Source organism: Crinia signifera, chromosome 19 (assembly GCF_055691185.1).
Source record: "Crinia signifera chromosome 19, ASM5569118v1, whole genome shotgun sequence".
Classification (NCBI taxonomy): domain Eukaryota; kingdom Metazoa; phylum Chordata; class Amphibia; order Anura; family Myobatrachidae; genus Crinia; species Crinia signifera.
The window spans coordinates 35,651,585-35,676,715 of NC_139226.1; the positions used below are offsets into that span (position 1 = coordinate 35,651,585).

The following is a 25,131-nucleotide window of genomic DNA, read 5'->3' on the forward strand; positions in this document are numbered from 1 at the left end:
TACTATGGTAAATAGCTCTACATACCATCAATTTCTTTTGAGTTATCTTCCTTAGATGATTTTTTGCTTCCACCTTTTATCTTAATATCAATGCCTCCATGTTTCTCTTTGCTGTCATGTTCTTTGCCCAATTTAACTCCAAATCCAGAATCAACTGTTTCAAAATTAAATATGAGTCATTAGTTCAATCTAACTGGAATTGTGTATACAGAGGAAACATGTTATATCAGTTTTGTTCCCAAAAAATTGGGTGGATTCAGATTTCTAGAAAACCAAACCTCACATTTCTATTTAGAATAGTGTTCCAGAAGTAGAGTTATGTTTATGTTTTTTTACTGTGAGCTTAATAAAATAGTATTTCCTAATAAAATACTGTATATATCATCAGTGCTGCAGCCCAGGCTGGTAGGCTGCCATCCTGAGTGTTGAACCTTTCCTACAGACAGCAGTCTATTGTGCAAACTACATTTTCTGGTCACTTATCTATGAGTCTGATTGTTAATATTGTAGGAATTAACATAAATAGATTGCCTGTAGGGTAACTGAAAGGTATTGCATCTAGGATAGGAACATCGATACAAACCAATCAATTTGTAATTTTAACCAGAAAAATACAGCTGACTGTAGTTTTGTATAAAAAACATTTTTTCAAATTATAATATTCTGTTAAACTGAATCAAAACATCACACATAGATTTATTGTCCCTTAATTTCTACGAAATTAAATGAAAATAAGCACTGACACCTACTATAAAAAAAAATTTGAGCATCAGGGCCTCTCATTATAAAGGTAGGGATATCCTACATTTCAGACCCTATTTGGTCAACTGAATAAAATATTGGGGATCAAGATTCAAAAGGCCCTGATATTAAATAATTCTATGCCCTATGCTCCCCCCCCTCCCCACCTCGCACCACGATCACTCCCTTCCCTGCCAGCATAGGCAGGTGTTTATGTACTTCCCAGTGCCAGCACCCCACCAGGTCCCCGCCGCCACCAATATCGGTGTCATCGTTGATCCTATACTGTGTATGGTCCTTTAAATGCAATTAGAAAATGACGATACAGTAGATATCTGAAGTTGTGTCAAATGGTATGGTAAATATCTCTACATACCATTAATTTCTTTTGAGTTATCTTCCTTAGATGATTTTTTGCTTCCACCTTTTATCTTAATATCAATGCCTCCATGTTTCTCTTTGCTGTCATGTTCTTTGCCCAATTTAACTCCAAATCCAGAATCAACTGTTTGAAAAAAAATAGGAGTCAATAGTTCAATCCAACTGGAATTGTGTATACAGAGGAAACATGTTATATTGGTTTTGTTCCCCAAAAATTGGGTGGATTGGGATTTCTAGAAAACCAAACCTCACATTTCTATTTAAAATAGTGTTAGAGAAGTAGAGTTATGTTTATGTTTTTTACTGTGAGCTTATAAAATAGTATCTCCTAATAAAATACTGCATATATCATCAGTGCTGCAGCCCAGGCTTGTAGGCCGCCATCCTGAGTGTTGAACCTTTCCTACACACAGCACTCTATTGTGCAAACTACATTCTCTGGTCACTTATCTGCAGAGTCTGATTGTTAATATTGTAGATTTTAACATAAATAGATTGCCTGTAGGATAACTGAAAGGTATTGCATCTAGGATAAGAACATCGTTACAAACCAATCAATTTATAATTTAACCAGAAAAAAACAGCTGAGTGTAGTTTTGTATTAAAATCATTATTTCAGTTTGTAATACTCTTGTAAGCAGAATATGTTATAAATCAAAGTATAACACTTTATTTATTTGTCGTCCCTTAGTATCAGGGCCTTTAATTATAAAGGCAGGGATATCCTATATTTCAGACCCCATTTGGCCTACTGAATAAACTATTGGGGATCAAAATTCAACAGGCCCTGAAATTAAATAATTCTATGGCCTACGCTCCCCCCACCTCGCGCCACCGTCACTCCCTTCCCTGCCAGCATAGGCAGGTGTTTATGTACTCTGCATTGCCAGCACCCCACCAGGTCCCCGCCGCCACCAATATCGGTGTCATCTTTGATCATATACTGTGTATGGGCCTTTAAATGCAATTAGAAAATGACAATACAGTAGATATCTGAAGATGTGTCAAATACTATGGTAAATAGCTCTACATACCATCAATTTCTTTTGAGTTATCTTCCTTAGATGATTTTTTGCTTCCACCTTTTATCTTAATATCAATGCCTCCATGTTTCTCTTTGCTGTCATGTTCTTTGCCCAATTTAACTCCAAATCCAGAATCAACTGTTTGAAAAAAAATAGGAGTCAATAGTTCAATCCAACTGGAATTGTGTATACAGAGGAAACATGTTATATTGGTTTTGTTCCCCAAAAATTGGGTGGATTGGGATTTCTAGAAAACCAAACCTCACATTTCTATTTAAAATAGTGTTAGAGAAGTAGAGTTATGTTTATGTTTTTTACTGTGAGCTTATAAAATAGTATCTCCTAATAAAATACTGCATATATCATCAGTGCTGCAGCCCAGGCTTGTAGGCCGCCATCCTGAGTGTTGAACCTTTCCTACACACAGCACTCTATTGTGCAAACTACATTCTCTCGTCACTTATCTGCAGAGTCTGATTGTTAATATTGTAGATTTTAACATAAATAGATTGCCTGTAGGGTAACTGAAAGGTATTGCATCTAGGATAAGAACATCGTTACAAACCAATCAATTTGTAATTTTAACCAGAAAAAAACAGCTGAGTGTAGTTTTGTATTAAAATCATTATTTCAGTTTGTAATACTCTTGTAAGCAGAATATGTTATAAATCAAAGTATAACACTTTATTTATTTGTTGTCCCTTAGTATCAGGGCCATTTATTATAAAGGCAGCGATATCCTATATTTCAGTCCCCATTTGGCCTACTGAATAAAATATTGGGGAACAAAATTCAACAGGCCCTGAAATTAAATAATTCTATGGCCTACGCTCCCCCCACCTCACACCACCATCACTCCCTTCCCTGCCAGCATAGGCAGGTGTTTATGTACTCCGCATTGCCAGCACCCCACCAGGTCCCCGCCGCCACCAATATCGGTGTCATCTTTTATCATATACTGTGGATGGGCCTTTAAATGCAATTAGAAAATGACAATACAGTAGATATCTGAAGGTGTGTCAAATACTATGGTAAATAGCTCTACATACCATCAATTTCTTTTGAGTTATCTTCCTTAGATGATTTTTTGCTTCCACCTTTTATCTTAATATCAATGCCTCCATGCTTTTCTTTGCTGTCCAGTTCTTGGCCCAATTTAACTCCGATTCCAGAATCAACTGTTTGAAGATTAAAAAGGAGTCAGTGGTATAATAACATTGGAATTGTGTATACAGAGGAGATATGTCATTTCAGTTTGGATCCCAAAAATCGGGTGGATTCGGATTCCTGGAGAAGCATTTCTATTTAGAATAGTGTTAGAGAAGTAGAGCTATGCTTATGTTTTCCTGTAAGTTTAAAACGTTAGAATGTCCTCATAAAATGCTGTGTGTGGACCAAAACCGATAACTTAACCTTTGTTTCCATAGGTACTAAAAATGTCCAAACTTATGAAGTATACACTCAGGATAAACTCAAAATTAGTCTGCGATTGAGAATAAGCTTAAAAAATAAACACAACTGAAATATAATTGACAGAAAGTCAAGCACTTGTATAAAATACACTTACATCCATTTATATAAGCTTTGTTAAAGGTCTTTAATTTGAATAATTTATATTAGTTTGATGACAAAGTGCTTAATTGTTGAAATTAAATTCTACACAGATTAATAATAGTAAGGTATATAGTGTTCAACTTAGCACCTTGCACATTTCAAAGCCAGGGCAGTTCCTGTTTCCTGCCTTGGGTGTCATTCTCTACTCTTGTGCTTCTTGCAAAGTCTGGTCTGATCAGGTCAGCACTGGGATATAGACCAGAGCTACAGCAGACAAAGGCCCTCATTCTGGTTATCACGCAAAACTGTGAAATTGCAGCTTTGCGTGTGCTTTAAATGCTGCCCGTCACCACCCGAATGTCACCCCCCCTCGTACGCTGATTTCTAAGGTGCACGCAAATCTTAGATTTGTGGCTACCTTGTACGGGAAACATGTCATTTTGGTTTACATTGGGTGGATTTGGATTTCTGGAGAAGCAAACCTCACATTTCTATTTAGAATAATGTTAGAAAAGTAAAGTTATGTTTATGTTTTACTGTGAGATTAAAAAAACAGTATCTCCTAATAAAGGGCCAAATGTATTAAGCCTGACAAAGAGATAAACTGGAGATAAAGTGGAGATAATGTGGAAGGAGATAACGCACCAGCCAATCAGCTGTGTTTGAAATATGACAGTCAGGAGTTGATTGGCTGGTGCGTTATCTCCTTCCACTTTATCTCCAGTTTATCTCTTCGCCAGGCTTAATACATTTGCCCCAAAATGCTGTATTTGGACCAAACTGGATAACTTGTTTTCATAGGTACTAAACAGGTCAAAACGTATGATGGAAAAGTGGAAAATTATAATGTAGAATGTATTTAAACTAAGATTCCAGTCCCCATCTGGCCAACTAATTAAAATATTGGGGATCATAATTCAACAAGCCCTGAAAAAAAAATTGTTTAGAGCTTGACAGCAGAAACTTTAGTAATCTTCAGATGGCGTTGGTTAATGCTCTCCACTCCTTTACATGGGAAGGTGTTTCTGAAGTGGGATCCAACACTTCCGCCGGACACAGGACTTTTGAATCAATGTAATAACACAGGTTGAAACGTGTGCACTAGTGTGAAGTTTCACTGCTACAAGAAGAGCGGTAATCACTGGCGTATGTATAATGGTTTCGGTGTGTGTCGGTTACAGTAGATCCCACATCACACACTTAACACCCAAGGTTTTCAATACTTACCCTCTGGTGTCACCTGCTGAGAGGTGACACCATAGTCATGTTTAGCACCTCACAGTGCAAAACCTGTGGTCTGGGACATAAGACCACCAACCGTTGAGGCCCCATACCCATGAGACCATGCTTCTACTTGTGAGTCAACGCCCCTTTTCAACACCCTGCAGCATTAGATGTCATCTGATTTAGGGATACATCTGCCATAAAGCGTAAATCTGAAACCTTTGACTATTGCAAACTATACCGCTGCAACAGCGAGCTCTGGTGGAGAACCCACGTTTCCTTTATGGAAAGTTATCATAAGCTTTTTGTCACATGTCTAATAGCATATAATGCTATGTAATGGGTAATCATATTTGGTTGTTAAAAGAAAAGCAGCAACTACATTGAGAGGGCAATTTACTTAGTTGGTAGTTCTACTTCACATGGAATGGTGCAATGGGCAAGTAGATTACAGTATAACTGGTTTCCCATTGCAACATTCCATGTCAAATAGAACTCTCATCTTGGTAAATTCCCCACTTGAAATTCAATATGCTAATCATTTTTTATGATTTGTTTCATAATAAAAGTAAGAATGCATAACTATGCACAATATTCAATCCTCTAAATACTCCTGACATATTCAGTATCATTATGTTTTTATTTGTATAATTAGGAACTTCAATCCCAAAGGCTGTAAATATACTATTTCAGTAATAACAACTATACCCCATATTTCTCCCCTGATGATTTTTTTTTAAATCCACCCTGAATATTTTATTGCCCTGGAGATTAGCACGGTCCACCCACTTTGCTGCCCCGGCACCCCCCATCCCACCCACACACATTTGTATGTTGGCATTGCCCAGATGTGCACCAACATTCACATCAACCAGGTCTATTACAGGGAAGGAACAGTTATCACTACCGTTTATTATTGTAAACTATAGATGACTGTCTATTCTTGTATAATATAAACAATTTAATTGAGATAAGGAGATATTGCTGATATTATGAGAATGCACAGGAAATAGGCTCAGAACTCAGGGGCAGATTTATTAAGCTTGGAGAAGAGATAAACTGGAGATACAGCGGAGAAAAGGTAAAAGGAGATAAAGCACCAGCCAATCAACTGTGTTTGAAAAAGACAGTTGGGAGTTGATTAGCTGGTGCTTTATCTCCTTTTACCTTTTCTCTGCTTTATCTCCAGTTTATCTCTTCTCCAAGCTTAATAAATCTGCCCCTGAGTTCTGAGCCTATTTCCTGTGCATTCTCATAATATCAGCAATATCTCCTTATCTCAATTAAATTGTTTATATTATACTTTGAATGTTGGCATTGCCCAGATGTGCACCACCTTTCCCATCAACTAGGTCTATTACAGAGAAGGATGGATCATAACTATCCCTGATAACAGTTAATTATTGACTATATAAAACTGTATAGTTTTTATATCTGCAGCAATCTCTATGGGACATAGCTGATTTTGTTATAATACTCATAGGTTAGACAGAGTGTTCATTTGCACAGAACACAGTAAAGAAATCGCTAAATGCTGTAAATATACCAATTTAATAATAACTATAGCTTACTTTTTAGTCCACCCTGAATATTGTGTTCCCGGGAGATTTGCACTGTCCGTTCACTTTGTTGTCCCAGCGCACCACCCATATGAATGTCACCATTGTCCAGATGTGCACCACCATTCACATCAACCTGGTCTGTTACAGGGAAGGAAGGGATAGCACTACCCTTAATAGCAGCTAATTATAAAATATATAAAACTGATAAGTGTTTATACCTGGCCTAACCTCTATGTGACGTAACTGATATTGTGTTGATACTCATATGTTAGACTGAGTGTTCCATCTGCACAGGACACAGTAAGCTAGCCTTGTAAGTGTAAATGATATATAATGGTGGATGGACTAGTCAGAAGACCAATTACATTTATTCTTTCGAATGCTTTATCCTCCTCGCACCTGACACCACCACCATCGTACAGATGCAATGGATTTTTCTGCTCTATATAAGAAACCGGGAATAAAAATACTGTAGATGTATTTCAGCGGCCATGGCTGTAAACTGATCATCAGCCTGAGGGACAGAAGCTGTATGGTGCAGTCCCAATTATTCTCCGGTGCGGGGAATAGGTTGGATACCTTTTAATATCCTTAACTTCACTAATGGATTTTTTCTTATAACTACTGTTTTTCCAGTTCCGAGTCCAGTCAATTCCCCCCTCCCTCCAGTTACACATTGGAATCACCACAGTGTATTCTACCTAGAGATGTGCACCGGACACTTTTTCGCGTTTTGGGTTTTGGGTTTTGGGTTCTGATTACCTTCAGGTTTTGGGTTCTAATGGGTTTTGCCAAAACACCCCCTAAAGGTTTTGGGTTTTGGGTTTTGGGTTCTGATTTTTTTGAAAAAAGCATAAAAATGGTTAACATTGCATAATTTAGGTGTTTTTTTGCTCCTATGCTATTATTAACCCCATCAGCTTTCTTCTCCACTCATTTACAGTCTATTCTGAAGACCTCACACCTCACAATATTGTTTTTAGGCCAAAATGTTGCACCGAGGTAGCTGGATGACTATGATAAGCAAGACAAATGGGTGGCACAAACACGTGGCCCATCTAGGAGTGGCACTGCAGTGGCAGATAGAAAAACTAGGCCCCAAAGAGCACATTATTCAAAAGAAAAAAAGAGGTGCAAGATGGAATTGTCCAAGGGCCCTCCCACCCAAACTAGGCCCCAAAGAGCACATCATTCAAAAGACAAAAAAGAGGTGCAAGATGGAATTGTCCTACGGCACTCCCACCCAAACTAGGCCCCAAAGAGCACATTATTCAAAAGACAAAAAAGAGGTGCAAGATGGAAGTGTCCAAGGGCACTCCCACCCAAACTAGGCCCCAAAGAGCACATTATTCAAAAGACAAAAAAGAGGTGCAAGATGGAAGTGTCCAAGGGCACTCCCACCCAAACTAGGCCCCAAAGAGCACATTATTCAAAAGACAAAAAAGAGGTGCAAGATGGAATTGTCCTACGGCACTCCCACCCAAACTAGGCCCCAAAGAGCACATTATTCAAAAGATAAAAAAGAGGTGCAAGATGGAAGTGTCCAAGGGCACTCCCACCCAAACTAGGCCCCAAAGAGCACATTATTCAAAAGACAAAAAAGAGGTGCAAGATGGAATTGTCCTACGGCACTCCCACCCAAACTAGGCCCCAAAGAGCACATTATTCAAAAGACAAAAAAGAGGTGCAAGATGGAATTGTCCTACGGCACTCCCACCCAAACTAGGCCCCAAAGAGCACATTATTCAAAAGACAAAAAAGAGGTGCAAGATGGAAGTGTCCAAGGGCACTCCCACCCAAACTAGGCCCCAAAGAGCACATTATTCAAAAGACAAAAAAGAGGTGCAAGATGGAATTGTCCTACGGCACTCCCACCCAAACTAGGCCCCAAAGAGCACATTATTCAAAAGACAAAAAAGAGGTGCAAGATGGAATTGTCCTTGGGCCCTCCCACCCACCCTTATGTTGTATAAACAGGACACGCACACTTTAACAAACCAATCATTTCAGCCACAGGGTCTGCCACACGACTGTGGCTGAAATGATTGGTTCGTTTGGGCCCCCACATCACAAGCTGCCATTTAATATGTCCCTGCACAAACTGGCTCTACAGAGGCAAAAGGTCGTCCTCATCCTCATCCAGCGATTCCTCACCACCATCAGTATCTTGTTCTTCCTCACCCTCACAGAGTATTAATTCGTCCCCGCTGGAATCCACCACCACAGGTTCCTGTGTACTTTGTGGACGCTGGTCTTTCTCGTAGAATTGATAATTCATTTTTATGAACATCATCTTCTCCACATTTTTTGGAAGCAACCTCCTACGCTTATTGCTGACAAGGTTCCCAGCTGCACTAAAAACTCTTTCGGAGTACACACTGGAGGAAGGGCAACTGAGGTAATATAGAGCCAGTTTGTACAGGGGCTTCCAAATTTCCTTTTTTTTCTGCCAGTACTGGTAAGGACTCTCTGACATGCCTACTTGGGTGCTGTCACCCATATAATCCTCCACCATTCTGTCAATGGTGATAGCATCATAGGCAGTGGAAGTAGACATGTCAGAAATTGTTGGAAGGTCCTTCAGCCCAGACCAAATGTCCAAACTTGGTCCTTTATCACCACCAGCGGGGGGTTTAGGAAATCGCAGTTGTTTCCTTGCAGAACCAGTTGCTGGAGAAAATGAAGGAGAAGGTGCTGCTGAGTCACTTTCCACTTCAGAAGATGACAGTTTTCTAACCAGCAGTTCTTTGCACTTCTGCAGGCTTGTGTCCGCCGGAAAGAGTGACACCACGTAGGCTTTAAACCGAGGATCGAGCACGGTGGCCAAAATGTACTCCTCTGATTTCAAAATTTGTACCACCCTCGAATCCTGGCAAAGCGTATGAAGGACTTCATCCACAAGTCCCACATGCTTAGAGGACTCGCTCCGTCTCAGCTCCTCCTTCACTTTCTCCAACTGTTTCTGCAAAAGCCTGATGAGGGGAATGACCTGACTCAAGCTGGCAGTGTCTGAACTGACTTCACGTGTGGCAAGTTCGAAGGGTTGGAGAATCTTGCACAACACTGAAATCATTCTCCACTGTGCTTGAGTCAGGTGCATACCCCCTCCTTTGCCTATGTCATAGGTGGATGTATAGGCTTGAATGGCCCTTTGCTGCTCCTCCATCCTCTGAAGCATATAGAGGGTTGAGTTCCACCGCGTTACGACCTCTTGCTTCAGCTGATGGAGGGGCAGGTTCAACAGTGTTTGCTGCCGCTCCAGTCTTTGGCATGCAGCCGCCGAATGACGAAAGTGGCCACAAATTTTTCGGGCCACCGAAAGAGTCCCCTGCACAGCTCTGTTGTCTCTTAGAAAACTCTGGACCACCAAATTTATCGTGTGAGCAAAACAGGGCACATGCTGGAATTTGCCCTGCTTTAATGCCCGCACGATATTGCAGGCATTGTCTGACACCACAAATCCCCAGGAGAGTCTAAGAGGGGTAAGCCATTGCCCAATGATTACCCTCAGTTTCTGTAAGAGGTTATCGGCGGTGTGCCTCTTACGGAAAGCGGTTACACACAACGTAGCCTGCCTAGGAAGGAGCTGGCATTTCCCAGGTCCTACTACTGGTGCTGCTGCTGTTGTTGCTGCTGGACAAGGTGATTCATCTACCCAGTGGGCTGTCACGGTCATGTAATCCCTAGTCTGCCCTTTTCCACTTGTCCACATGTCCGTTGTTAAGTGGACAGTGGGTATGACCGCATTTTTCAGGGCACTGAGAACACTTTTATGCACTTTACTGTACAGCTTCGGTATCGCCTGTCTAGCGAAGTGGAATCTTGACGGTATTTTGTAACGGGGACACACTAAGTCCATCAATCGTCTAAATCCTACTCCAGCAGTTATGGACACCGGAAGCACATCTAATACAATCAGATCTGCTAAGGCCTCAGTTACCCGCTTTGCCATTGGATGACTGCTGTCATACTTCATCTTCATGGCAAAGGACTGTTGGACAGTCAATTGCTTAGTGAAATAAGTGTTCCGACTTCCCCTCCGGGATGATGAATGACTCCCAGCAGCAACAGCAGCAGCGGCAGCAGTAGGAGGCGTAGCAATGCAGGATCCTCCAGAAGAATCCCGGATAGGAGAGGAGTCAGTCAGGCAAGTAACATGGCCTATAGGACTACTCCCAATCCTCATTGAGGAAGAAATTGACGAGGAGGGACTTTGCGGTGTAGTTGGGCACGTGGACACAACAGGACAAAGGGATTTAGTTGTCCCTGGACTGTGTACATTCTTAGCCACAGTTTCTGAACTAAACAGCAACTTATGAACGCTCTTCAAGTGACGTAGAAGGGAGGATGTCCCTAGGTGGGAAACGTCCTTACCCCTGCTTATTTGAGCTTTGCATAAGCTACATATGGCAAAACAATTGTTGGACGGTTTGGGATAAAAATAATTCCAGACCGAAGAGGTGGATTTATTGGTCTTCTGTCCAGGCATGGTGATGCCCTTTGGGATCTCACGGACAACAACTGTCTTGCCCGGTGCCTCATTTAAGCAAACCGCATCAGCATCGTCCTCCTCGTCAATTTCTCCCTCAGCACCAGCTTCATCAATATCCTCCTCCTGGTGTACAACACTGACACCTTCATTATCGACATCTGCAACTGCACTGTCTGTGATCCTTCCAGCACATGCAGAGGGTGTGCTGCGAATGCTGAAAGGAGCATCCTCTTCCCATACAGTGATGGGAAGGTCAGGCATCGCAACCACCAACACCCTTGGACTCTCCACTGGGATTTGTGATACCATGTCTTCTTTGGAAGGCAGAGTTGTTTGCTGGATTTTTGTTGGTGACACCTTAAATCTCTTAAATTTTAAAGTGGGAGAAGGAGGAGGAGGAGGAGGAGGAGGAGGACTTTGATCATCTTGTGAAGCTGAGCCACTAGTCATGAACATAGGCCATGGCCGTAGCCGTTCCTTGCCACTCCGCGTTGTAAATGGCACACTGGCAACTTTAAGTTTCTCCTCCAATGATTTGCTTTTTCTTTTTAAGGGCCTTTTACTCAACTTTGGCTTTTTGGATTTTACATGCCCTCTACTTTGACACTGGGCATCGGCCTTGGCAGACGACGTCGATGGCATTTCATCGCCTATGTCATGATGACTAGTGGCATCAGCTTCAGAAGCACGACGAAGTGGCTCCTCATCTTTTCCTTTTTTTTTATCCTCCATATTTTGGATATCTAACGGTAGGCAGCGGTGTCAGCAAACTGGATACCGAGATATCAGCTGGTTGTTGTCACTATCCAGTGACAACAGCAGCAAGATACAAAAGTGGATATATATCAGTAACACAACAAGTGGCGTCAGCAAACCAGAGTTATGTACTGCGATATCTAACGGTAGGCAGCGGTGGCAGCAAACTGGATACCGAGATATCAGCTGGTTGTTGTCACTAGCCAGTGACAACAGCAGCAAGATACAATATTTATTTTGTGGATAGTTACACTGGTAGGTAACACAACAAGTGGCGTCAGCAAACCGGAGTTATTTACTGCGATATATGTAACGGCAGCGGTGGCAGCAAACTGGATACCCAGATATCAGCTGGTTGTTGTCACTAGCCAGTGACAACAGCAGCAAGATACAATATTTATTTTGTGGATACACTGGTAGGTAACACAACAAGTGGCGTCAGCAAACCGGAGTTATTTACTGCGATATATGTAACGGCAGCAGTGGCAGCAAACTGGATACCCAGATATCAGCTGGTTGTTGTCACTAGCCAGTGACAACAGCAGCAAGATACAAAAGTGGATACACTGGTAGGTAACACAACAAGTGGCGTCAGCAAACCGGAGTTATTTACTGCGATATATGTAACGGCAGCAGTGGCAGCAAACTGGATACCCAGATATCAGCTGGTTGTTGTCACTAGCCAGTGACAACAGCAGCAAGATACAATATTTATTTTGTGGATAGTTACACTGGTAGGTAACACAACAAGTGGCGTCAGCAAACCGGAGTTATTTACTGCGATATATGTAACGGCAGCAGTGGCAGCAAACTGGATACCCAGATATCAGCTGGTTGTTGTCACTAGCCAGTGACAACAGCAGCAAGATACAAAAGTGGATACACTGGTAGGTAACACAACAAGTGGCGTCAGCAAACCGGAGTTATTTACTGCGATATATGTAACGGCAGCAGTGGCAGCAAACTGGATACCCAGATATCAGCTGGTTGTTGTCACTAGCCAGTGACAACAGCAGCAAGATACAATATTTATTTTGTGGATAGTTACACTGGTAGGTAACACAACAGGTGGCGTCAGCAAACCGGAGTTATTTACTGCGATATATGTAACGGCAGCGGTGGCAGCAAACTGGATACCCAGATATCAGCTGGTTGTTGTCACTAGCCAGTGACAACAGCAGCAAGATACAATATTTATTTTGTGGATAGTTACACTGGTAGGTAACACAACAAGTGGCGTCAGCAAACCGGAGTTATTTACTGCGATATATGTAACGGCAGCAGTGGCAGCAAACTGGATACCCAGATATCAGCTGGTTGTTGTCACTAGCCAGTGACAACAGCAGCAAGATACAATATTTATTTTGTGGATAGTTACACTGGTAGGTAACACAACAAGTGGCGTCAGCAAACCGGAGTTATTTACTGCGATATATGTAACGGCAGCGGTGGCAGCAAACTGGATACCCAGATATCAGCTGGTTGTTGTCACTAGCCAGTGACAACAGCAGCAAGATACAATATTTATTTTGTGGATACACTGGTAGGTAACACAACAAGTGGCGTCAGCAAACCGGAGTTATTTACTGCGATATATGTAACGGCAGCAGTGGCAGCAAACTGGATACCCAGATATCAGCTGGTTGTTGTCACTAGCCAGTGACAACAGCAGCAAGATACAAAAGTGGATACACTGGTAGGTAACACAACAAGTGGCCTCAGCAAACCGGAGTTATTTACTGCGATATATGTAACGGCAGCAGTGGCAGCAAACTGGATACCCAGATATCAGCTGGTTGTTGTCACTAGCCAGTGACAACAGCAGCAAGATACAATATTTATTTTGTGGATAGTTACACTGGTAGGTAACACAACAGGTGGCGTCAGCAAACCGGAGTTATTTACTGCGATATATGTAACAGCAGCGGTGGCAGCAAACTGGATACCCAGATATCAGCTGGTTGTTGTCACTAGCCAGTGACAACAGCAGCAAGATACAATATTTATTTTGTGGATAGTTACACTGGTAGGTAACACAACAGGTGGCGTCAGCAAACCGGAGTTATTTACTGCGATATATGTAACGGCAGCGGTGGCAGCAAACTGGATACCCAGATATCAGCTGGTTGTCACTAGCCAGTGACAACAGCAGCAAGATACAATATTTATTTTGTGGATAGTTACACTGGTAGGTAACACAACAAGTGGCGTCAGCAAACCGGAGTTATTTACTGCGATATATGTAACGGCAGCAGTGGCAGCAAACTGGATACCCAGATATCAGCTGGTTGTTGTCACTAGCCAGTGACAACAGCAGCAAGATACAATATTTATTTTGTGGATAGTTACACTGGTAGGTAACACAACAAGTGGCGTCAGCAAACCGGAGTTATTTACTGCGATATATGTAACGGCAGCAGTGGCAGCAAACTGGATACCCAGATATCAGCTGGTTGTCACTAGCCAGTGACAACAGCAGCAAGATACAATATTTATTTTGTGGATAGTTACACTGGTAGGTAACACAACAAGTGGCGTCAGCAAACCGGAGTTATTTACTGCGATATATGTAACGGCAGCGGTGGCAGCAAACTGGATACCCAGATATCAGCTGGTTGTCACTAGCCAGTGACAACAGCAGCAAGATACAATATTTATTTTGTGGATAGTTACACTGGTAGGTAACACAACAAGTGGCGTCAGCAAACCGGAGTTATTTACTGCGATATATGTAACGGCAGCGGTGGCAGCAAACTGGATACCCAGATATCAGCTGGTTGTCACTAGCCAGTGACAACAGCAGCAAGATACAATATTTATTTTGTGGATAGTTACACTGGTAGGTAACACAACAAGTGGCGTCAGCAAACCGGAGTTATTTACTGCGATATATGTAACGGCAGCGGTGGCAGCAAACTGGATACCCAGATATCAGCTGGTTGTCACTAGCCAGTGACAACAGCAGCAAGATACAATATTTATTTTGTGGATACACTGGTAGGTAACACAACAAGTGGCGTCAGCAAACCGGAGTTATTTACTGCGATATATGTAACGGCAGCGGTGGCAGCAAACTGGATACCCAGATATCAGCTGGTTGTTGTCACTAGCCAGTGACAACAGCAGCAAGATACAAAAGTGGATACACTGGTAGGTAACACAACAAGTGGCGTCAGCAAACCACAGTTAAAAATTTAATTACTGAGTCTGCGATATCTAACGGCAGCCAGTGGTGTCAGCAACAACAACAACTTAATTATTTTTTTTTATATTTTTATATATTTTTAATTTTTTTTTTATTTTTTTTTATATACTCTGAGAGGTAGGTACAAGGTAGTGGCACTGGCAACAACAGAGGTGACTGCCTGGTAGGTGTTTACAACCATATAACAGGTAGCCAGGCAGCACAAAAACCCTCTCTGGCAGCACAATAAAAATTATTAAACCCCCCTCTGTCTGTAGTATTCTGTAGCAGGCTAGCAGCAGCAGTGACACAATTAGAGATGAGCAGGCTATAGCAATATAGAAAGAAAACCCCCTCTGCGGCAGTACAATAAACCCCCCTCTGTCTGTAGTATTCTGTAGCAGCAGCAGTGACACAAATTACAGATGAGCAGGCTACAGCAATATAGAAAAAAAAATCACTCTCCAGCAGCACAATAAAAATGATTAAACCCCCTCTGTACTTGCAGCTCTTTAGCAGCAAGCAGCACAGTGACACACACAACGCTCCAGCAAACCCCCCTCACGGAGCAATAAATAAAACCCCCCTCTCTGGCAGCACTGCTGCCTGCTCTGCGTCGCCCCACAGAATGAAGATGGCGGCGGCGGGTCCCGGCTTTTATGTAATCCGGATCTCGCGAGAATCCGACGTCACCAATGTGACGTCGGGCCTCGATTTCGGCTCCGGGCCTGCGCGGGAGTCCGCGGACGTCCTGGATCCGGATTCGGATTCAGGACGTCCGTGCGGATCCGGATCTCGGAGATCCGGACCCGCTCATCACTAATTCTACCATTTAATATAATCAGTACTGGCTATGGATAGGAGAAAATCACCTATTTTACAGCCATACTATGTAAATTAATTTACATTTATGACTTGTTTTACAGTCAGATAATACATAATTATCAACTATGCAGTGTTTTCAGTCTCTACACATCAGTCCTCTACCTATACTGGGCAGAGTCGCTATCATAGTATTCCATTGTGTACAACTAGTAAAGCAAATGTTGAATGCTGTAAACATACACACTTAATAACTCTAACTTACTTTTAAGTCCACCCTGAATATCTTGTTGCCTGGAGATTTGCACTGTCCTTCCACTTTGTTGTACCAGTGCACCCCCCACTTGAATGTTGGCATTGCCCAGATGTGCACCACCGTTCCCATCAACTAGGTCTATTACAGATAAGGAGGGATTATAACTATCCCTGATGACAGTTAATTATTGACTATATAAAACTGTATAGTTTTTATATCTGCAGCAATCTCTATGGGACATAGCTGATTTTGTTATAATACTCATAGGTTAGACAGAGTGTTCAATTTGCACAGAACACAGTAAAGAAATCGCTAAATGCTGTAAATATACTAATTTAATAATAACTATAGCTTACTTTTTAGTCCACCCTGAATATTGTGTTCCCGGGAGATTTGCACTGTCCGTCCAATTTGTTGTCCCAGCGCACCACCCATATGAATGTCACCATTGTCCAGATGTGCACCACCATTCACATCAACCTGGTCTGTTACAGGGAAGGAAGGGATAGCACTACCCTTAATAGCAGCTAATTATAAAATATATAAAACTGATAAGTGTTTATACCTGGCCTAACCTCTATGTGACGTAACTGATATTGTGTTGATACTCATATGTTAGACTGAGTGTTCCATCTGCACAGGACACAGTAAGCTAGCCTTGTAAGTGTAAATGATATATAATGGTGAATGGACTAGTCAGAAGACCAATTACATTTATTCTTTCGAATGCTTTATCCTCCTCGCACCTGACACCACCACCATCGTACAGATGCAATGGATTTTTCTGCTCTATATAAGAAACCGGGAATAAAAATACTGTAGATGTATTTCAGCGGCCATGGCTGTAAACTGATCATCAGCCTGAGGGACAGAAGCGGTATGGTGCAGTCCCAATTATTCTCCGGTGCGGGGCATAGGTTGGATACCTTTTAATATCCTTAACTTCACTAATGGATTTTTTCTTATAACTACTGTTTTTCCAGTTCCGAGTCCAGTCAATTCCCCCCTCCCTCCAGTTACACATTGGAATCACCACATTGTATTCCACCATTAAATATAATCAGTACTGGCTATGGATAGGAGAAAATCACCTATTTTACAGCCATACTATGTAAATTAATTTACATTTATGACTTGTTTTACAGTCAGATAATACATAATTATCAACTATGCAGTGTTTTCAGTCTCTACACATCAGTCCTCTACCTATACCGGGCATATTTTCTAACATTGTATTTCTATTTGTAAAACTAGTAAACCAATTGCTGAATGCTGTACACATGCAAATTTAACAATAACTATAACTTACTTTTAAGTCCACCCTGAATATTGTGTTGCCCAGAGATTTGCACTGTCCCCACTTGAATGTTGGCATTGCCCAGATGTGCACCACCATTCCCATCAACCTGGTCTGTTACAGATAAGGATGGATTATCACTACCCTTCATAACAGTTAATTGTAAACTATATAAAACTGTATAGTTTTTATACCTGGAATAATCGGAATGTGACATAGATAATATTGTGATAATATTCATAGGTTAGACCGAGTGTTCAATTTACACAGAACACAGTAATCCAAATTGTAACACTGTAAATATACTAATTTAATAATAACTATAGCTTACTTTTAAGTCCACCCTGAATATCGTGTTGCCCGGAGATTTGCACTGTCCGTCCACTTTGTTGTCCCAACGCACCCCCCAAATGAATGTCCGCATTGCTTATATGTGCACCAACGTTCACATCAACCTGGTCTGTTACAGGGAAGGAGGGGATATCACTACCCTTAATAACAGCTCATTGTAAACCATATAAAACTGTGAAGTGTTTATACCTATAACAACCTCTATGTGACATACTGTAGCTGATATTGTGATGATACTCATAGATTAGACTGAGTGTTCAATCTGCACAGAACACAGTAAGCTAGCCTTGTTGGTGTAAAGGATATATAATGGTGGATGGACCACTCAGATGCCCAATGTCATTTATTCTGTCTTATACTTTATCCTCTTTCTCACTTCTTACACCACCACCATCATACAGATACAATGGAATTTACTGCCAATTATAAGAAATTGTTAATAAATGTACATGTATTTCAGTGGCCAGGGCGATAAAATGATCATCAGCCTGAGGGGATCTCTAAAGTGTATTCCACCATAAATCTGTACTGGCTATGGAACGGACATCAGCAAAAACACCTACATAAATATAACTTACTTTTAAGTCCCCCTTTAATATCTTGTTGCCCGGAGATTTTCACTGTCCTTCCACTTTGTTGTACCAGCTCACCCCCTACTTGAATGTTGGCATTGCCTAGATGTGCACCACCATTTACATCAACCAGGTCTATTACAGAGAAGGATGGATTATCAATACCTTCAATAAGGGTTCATTGTAAACTATATTGAAATGTTTATTATAAATAGAATGCCAATGAATAGAGTTTTCAATTTGCACAGAACACAGTAACAAACTTCAGTAAGTCTAATAAAGACTAACAAATGTGTAATGGTGGTTGTTCAACACAGTAGCTCAAAGTCACTAATTGCATCCAACTACAGTACATTAGACAGCAATCTCTATGTGACATAGCTGATTTTGTAATAATATTCATAGGTTAGACAGAGTGTTCAGTTTTCACAGAACACAGTAAAGTAATTGCTAAATGCTGTAAATATACTAATATAATAAAAGCTATAGCTTACTTTTTAGTCCACCCTGAATATCGTGTTGCCCAGAGATTTCCACTGTCCGTCCACTTTGTTGTCCCAGCGCACCACCCATATGAATGTCAGCATTGCCCAGATGTGCACCACCATTCACATCAACCTGGTCTGTTACAGGGAAGGGAAGGATTGCACTACCCTTAATAATAGCTAATTGTAAACTATATAAAACTGTGAAGTGTTATGTAGGGTACACACCAGGACGACCCGCTCACGATGCACATCGTGAGCGGGTCGTCAGTGTCTCGTCCGACCCGCTCACGATGACGCGGGAGGGCACGACCCGCTCACGATGTGCACCGTGAGCGGGTCCGATCCGATGGCGACCCGCACCCGGTTGTATGGTCGTCATTGAGATCCTACCTGCAGCAGGTAGGATCTCAATAACGACCGACCGACCCGCGGGACCGCGCATCGGATCGGAATCGCTCCACACCAGCTCAGAAAAGGGCCCAATCAGCACACAATCTGCATCCAATTGATCGGAATCGGATCTAGATTGTGCTGATCGGGCCCTAGTCGTCCTGGTGTGTACCCAGCATTAGTATAGTACCTGGACCAATCTCTATGGCCCTTATTCTGATCGGTGCGGTAATATCCGCGTGCGTTCGTGCCGCCGATGTTTTGTGTCTGCGCATGTTCAGAGGCGTCTCTGCGCATGTGTGAGCGGGGCGTACGGCCAAATCCCGCATGATATGTGAACACTCCGAACAGGGGGTGGAGAGGGGCGTGAAGGGCTATTTGGGCTCATTACCATATGCATACGCCCCACGTTTTATGGGCGTTCCCATGCAAACGCTGGGCGTACGTATGGTAATGTGGCCATGACACACGTGTAGGGAGCGGACATATGACATCGCCGGATGTCAGCTGCCCGCCCAGATCCCTGCTTTTGCACAGAAAAATGTACGTGTGGTCTGAGGTTGCGGGAGCTGGTGGAGCACTCGGTCCTGCATTCGATGGTCTGCGACCATCGAATGGTGGGGAAGGTTCCCTTAGATGGAGGAGGCGTATTCCGTGAAAAATACACGTGCGGTCCGTTCGGCCAGCTTCTTACTGCTTACGGACAGAGTTGGCGATCCGTATGGAAGGCGGGGTTTCGCACGCACGGTCCTGGCCGCATAATCAGATCCGGCCGCACCGATCAGAATAAGGGCCTATGTGACATAGCTGATATTGTGATGATACTCCTAGATTAGACTGAGTGTTCAATCTTCACAGAACACAGTAAGCTAGCCTTGTAATTGTAAAGGATATATAATGGTGGATGGACCACTCAGATGCCCAATGTCATTTATTCTGTCTTATGCTTTATCCTCCTTTTCGCACCTCACACCACCACCATCTAACAGATGCAATAGAATTAACTGCTCTGTATAAGAAATTGTTCATAAATATAGATGTATTTCAGTAGCCAGGGCTATAAACTGATCATCAGCCTCAGGGAATCACCAAAGTGTATTCCACCAGTTACATAAATCAGTACTAGCTGTGGAGAGGACATCAGCACCTACATTACATTAATAATTTGTAAATGGATTTATTTTAATGACTTATTTTACAGTCAGATAATACATATTTCTCAACTATGCAGTGTTTTTGTCTCTACACATCAGTAATCTAACTATACCGGGCATATTTTCTAACATTGTATTTTTATTTGTAAAACTAGTAAACCAATTGCTGAATGCTGTAAACATGCAAATTTAACAATAACTATAACTTACTTTTAAGTCCACCCTGAATATCTTGATGCCCGGAGATTTGCACTGTCCTTCCACTTTGTTGTACCAGCGCACCCCCCACTTGAATGTTGGCATTGCCCAGATGTGCACCACCATTCCCATCAACCTGGTCTGTTACAGGGAAGGACAGGATATCACTACCCTTAATAACAGCTAATTGTAAACTATATAAAACTGTATAGTTTTTATACCTGAATAATCGGTATGTGACATAATGAAATTGTGTTAATATTTATAGGTTAGACCGAGTGTTCAATTTACACAGAACACAGTAAACCAATTTGTAACTCTGTAAATATACTAATTTAATAATAACTATAGCTTACTTTTAAGTCCACCCTGAATATCGTGTTGCCCGGAGATTTGCACTGTCCGTCCACTTTGTTGTCCTAACGCACCCCCAACATGAATGTCAGCATTGCTTATATGTGCACCAACGTTTACATCAACCTGGTCTGTTACAGGGAAGGAAGGGATATCACTACCCTTAATAACAGCTCATTGTAAACCATATAAAATTGTGAAGTGTTTATACCTATAACAACCTCTATGTGACATACTGTAGCTGATATTGTGATGATACTCATAGATTAGACTGTGTTCAATCTGCACAGAACACAGTAAGCTAGCCTTGTTAGTGTGAAGGATATATAATCGTGGTTGGACCACTCAGATGCCCAATGTCATTTATTCTGTCTTATACTTTATCCTTTTTCTCACATCTTATACCACCACCATCATACAGATACAATGGAATTTACTGCCCTGTATAAGAAATTGTTAATAAATGTACATGTATTTCAGTGGCCAGGGCTATAAATTGATCATCAGCCTGAGGGAATCTCCAAAGTGTATTCCACCATAAATCTGTACTGGCTATGGAAAGGACATCAGCAAAAACACCTACATAAATATAACTTACTTTTATGTCCCCCTTTAATATCTTGTTGCCCGGAGATTTGCACTGTCCTTCCACTTTCTTGTACCAGCTCACCCCCTACTTGAATGTTGGCATTGCCTAGATGTGCACCACCATTTAAATCAACCAGGTCTATTACAGAGAAGGATGGATTATCAATACCTTCAATAAGGGTTCATTGTAAACTATATTGAATTGTTTATTATAAATAGAATGCCAATGAATAGAGTTTTCAATTTGCACAGAACACAGTAACAAACTTCAGTAAGTCTAAGAAAGACTAACAAATGTGTAATGGTGGTTGTTCAACACAGTAGCTCAAAGTCACTAATTGCATCCAACTACAGTACATTAGACAGCAATCTCTATGTGACATAGCGGATTTTGTAATAATATTCATAGGTTAGACAGAGTGTTCAGTTTTCACAGAACACAGTAAAGTAATTGCTAAATGCTGTAAATATACTAATATAATAAAAACTATAGCTTACTTTTTAGTCCACCCTGAATATTGTGTTGCCCAGAGATTTGTACTGTCCGTCCACTTTGTTGTCCCAGCGCACCACCCATATGAATGTCAGCATTGCCCAGATGTGCACCACCATTCAGATCAACCTGGTCTGTTACAGGGAAGGGAAGGATTGCACTACCCTTAATAACAGCTAATTGTAAACTATATAAAACTGTGAAGTGTTAGTACAGTACCTGGACCAATCTCTATGTGACATAGCTGATATTGTGATGGTACTCATAGATTAGACTGAGTGTTCAATCTTCACAGAACACAGTAAGCTAGCCTTGTAAGTGTAAAGGATATATAATGGTGGATGGACCACTCAGATGCCCAATGTCATTTATTCTGTCTTATGCTTTATCCTCCTTTTCACACCTCACACCACCACCATCTACAGATGCAATAGAATTAACTGCTCTGTATAAGAAATTGTTCATAAATATAGATGTATTTCAGTAGCCAGGGCTATAAACTGATCATCAGCCTCAGGGAATCACCAAAGTGTATTCCACCAGTTTCATAAATCAGTACTAGCTATGGAGAGGACATCAGCACCTACATTACATAAATAATTTGTAAATGGATTTATTTTAATGACTTATTTTACAGTCAGATAATACATATTTCTCATCTATGCAGTGTTTTTGTCTCTACACATCAGTAATCTAACTATACCGGGCATATTTTCTAACATTGTATTTCTATTTGTAAAACTAGTAAACCAATTGCTGAATGCTGTAAACATGCAAATTTAACAATAACTATAACTTACTTTTAAGTCCACCCTGAATATCTTGTTGCCCGGAGATTTGCACTGTCCTTCCACTTTGTTGTACCAGCGCACCCCCCACTTGAATGTTGGCATTGCCCAGATGTGCACCACCATTCCCATCAACCTGGTCTGTTACAGGGAAGGACGGGATATCACTACCCTTAATAACAGCTAATTGTAAACTATATAAAACTGTATAGTTTTTATACCTGAATAATCAGTATGTGACATAATGAAATTGTGATAATATTCATAGGTTAGACCGAGTGTTCAATTTACACAGAACACAGTAAACCAATTTGTAACTCTGTAAATATACTAATTTAATAATAACTATAGCTTACTTTTAAGTCCACCCTGAATATCGTGTTGCCCGGAGATTTGCACTGTCCGTCCACTTTGTTGTCCTAACGCACCCCCAACATGAATGTCAGCATTACTTATATGTGCACCAACGTTTACATCAACCTGGTCTGTTACAAGGAAGGAAGGGATATCACTACCCTTAATAACAGCTCATTGTAAACCATATAAAACTGTGAAGTGTTTATACCTATAACAACCTCTCTGTGACATACTGTAGCTGATATTGTGATGATACTCATAGATTAGACTGCGTTCAATCTGCACAGAACACAGTAAGCTAGCCTTGTTGGTGTGAAGGATATATAATCGTGGTTGGACCACTCAGATGCCCAATGTCATTTATTCTGTCTTATACTTTATCCTTTTTCTCACATCTTACACCACCACCATCATAAAGATACAATGGAATTTACTGCCCTGTATAAGAAATTGTTAATAAATGTACATGTATTTCAGTGGCCAGGGCTATAAATTGATCATCAGCCTGAGAGAATCTCCAAAGTGTATTCCACCATAAATCTGTACTGGCTATGGAAAGGACATCAGCAAAAACACCTACATAAATATAACTTACTTTTAAGTCCCCCTTTAATATCTTGTTGCCCGGAGATTTGCACTGTCCTTCCACTTTCTTGTACCAGCTCACCCCCTACTTGAATGTTGGCATTGCCTAGATGTGCACCACCATTTAAATCAACCAGGTCTATTACAGAGAAGGATGCATTATCAATACCTTCAATAAGGGTTCATTGTAAACTATATTGAAATGTTTTTTATAAATAGAATGCCAATGAATAGAGTTTTCAATTTGCACAGAACACAGTAACCAACTTCAGTAAGTCTAATAAAGACTAACAAATGTGTAATAGTGGTTGTTCAACACAGTAGCTCAAAGTCACTAATTGCATCCAACTACAGTACATTAGACAGCAATCTCTATGTGACATAGCTGATTTTGTAATAATATTCATAGGTTAGATAGAATGTTCAGTTTTCACAGAACACAGTAAAGTAATTGCTAAATGCTGTAAATATACTAATATAATAAAAACTATAGCTTACTTTTTAGTCCACCCTGAATATCGTGTTGCCCAGAGATTTGCACTGTCCGTCCACTTTGTTGTCCCAGCGCACCACCCATATGAATTTCAGCATTGCCCAGATGTGCACCACCATTCAGATCAACCTGGTCTGTTACAGGGAAGGGAAGGATTGCACTACCCTTAATAACAGCTAATTGTAAACTATATAAAACTGTGAAGTGTTAGTACAGTACCTGGACCAATTTCTATGTGACATAGCTGATATTTTGATGATACTCATAGATTACACTGAGTGTTCAATCTGCACAGAACACAGTGAGCTAGGCTTGTAAGTGTAAATTATATATAATGGTGGATGGACCACTTAGATGCCCAATGTCATTTATTCTGTCTTATGCTTTATCCTCCTTCTCATACCCCACTCCACCACCATCATACAGATTCAATAGAATTAACTGCTCTGTATAAGAAATTGTTCATAAATATAGATGTATTTCAGTAGCCAGGGCTATAAACTGATCATCAGAGTCAGGGAATCACTAAACTGTATTCCACCAGTTACATAAATCAGTACTATCTATAGAGAGGACATCAGCACCTACATTACATTAATAATTTGTAAATCAGTAATCTAACTATACCGGGCATATTTTCTAACAATGGCATGTATTCAATGCCGGTGCGAGCGGCCGGCGAGGGGGTTAAACTGCGAGGATCGCAGAAAACCAGTGATCCTCGCAGTTTAACCCCCGCGCCGGCCGCTCGCACTATGCAACTTACCGGGGGAATCCTCGCAGTCACAGAACTGCGAGGATTCCCCTAAACTGCGAGAGCCGAGGCTATTGCAGCAAACTTGCTGTAATTAGCCTCGATTCTCGCAGCTTTTGGAGGCACATACGCCAATTCTCCCTCGCTCAAAAAACGGAGCGAGGGGGAATTTGCGTATGAGGGGGGTCAGTTGAATACTGACAGGGTGAGCGGTTACTGTGAGCAAAAAGTCCTGCTCGCAGTCACCGCTCGCCCACGGCATTGAATATATG

The 25,131-nt window shown here is 41.3% G+C and overlaps 1 protein-coding gene across 1 annotated transcript in view; it reads right to left on the reverse strand.

Annotated features, from left to right (window-relative positions):
- Positions 1-25,131, reverse strand: part of LOC146041520 (uncharacterized) — a 197,909-nt gene that overhangs the window by 4,122 nt on the left and 168,656 nt on the right. The window contains exons 5-8 of the mRNA XM_083161483.1: positions 3,197-3,325; positions 2,157-2,285; positions 1,118-1,246; positions 26-154 (exon numbers count right to left, since the gene is read on the reverse strand). Coding sequence (XP_083017609.1) covers positions 26-154; positions 1,118-1,246; positions 2,157-2,285; positions 3,197-3,325 — 516 coding nt within the window. The remainder of the gene's footprint in view (positions 1-25; positions 155-1,117; positions 1,247-2,156; positions 2,286-3,196; positions 3,326-25,131) is intronic.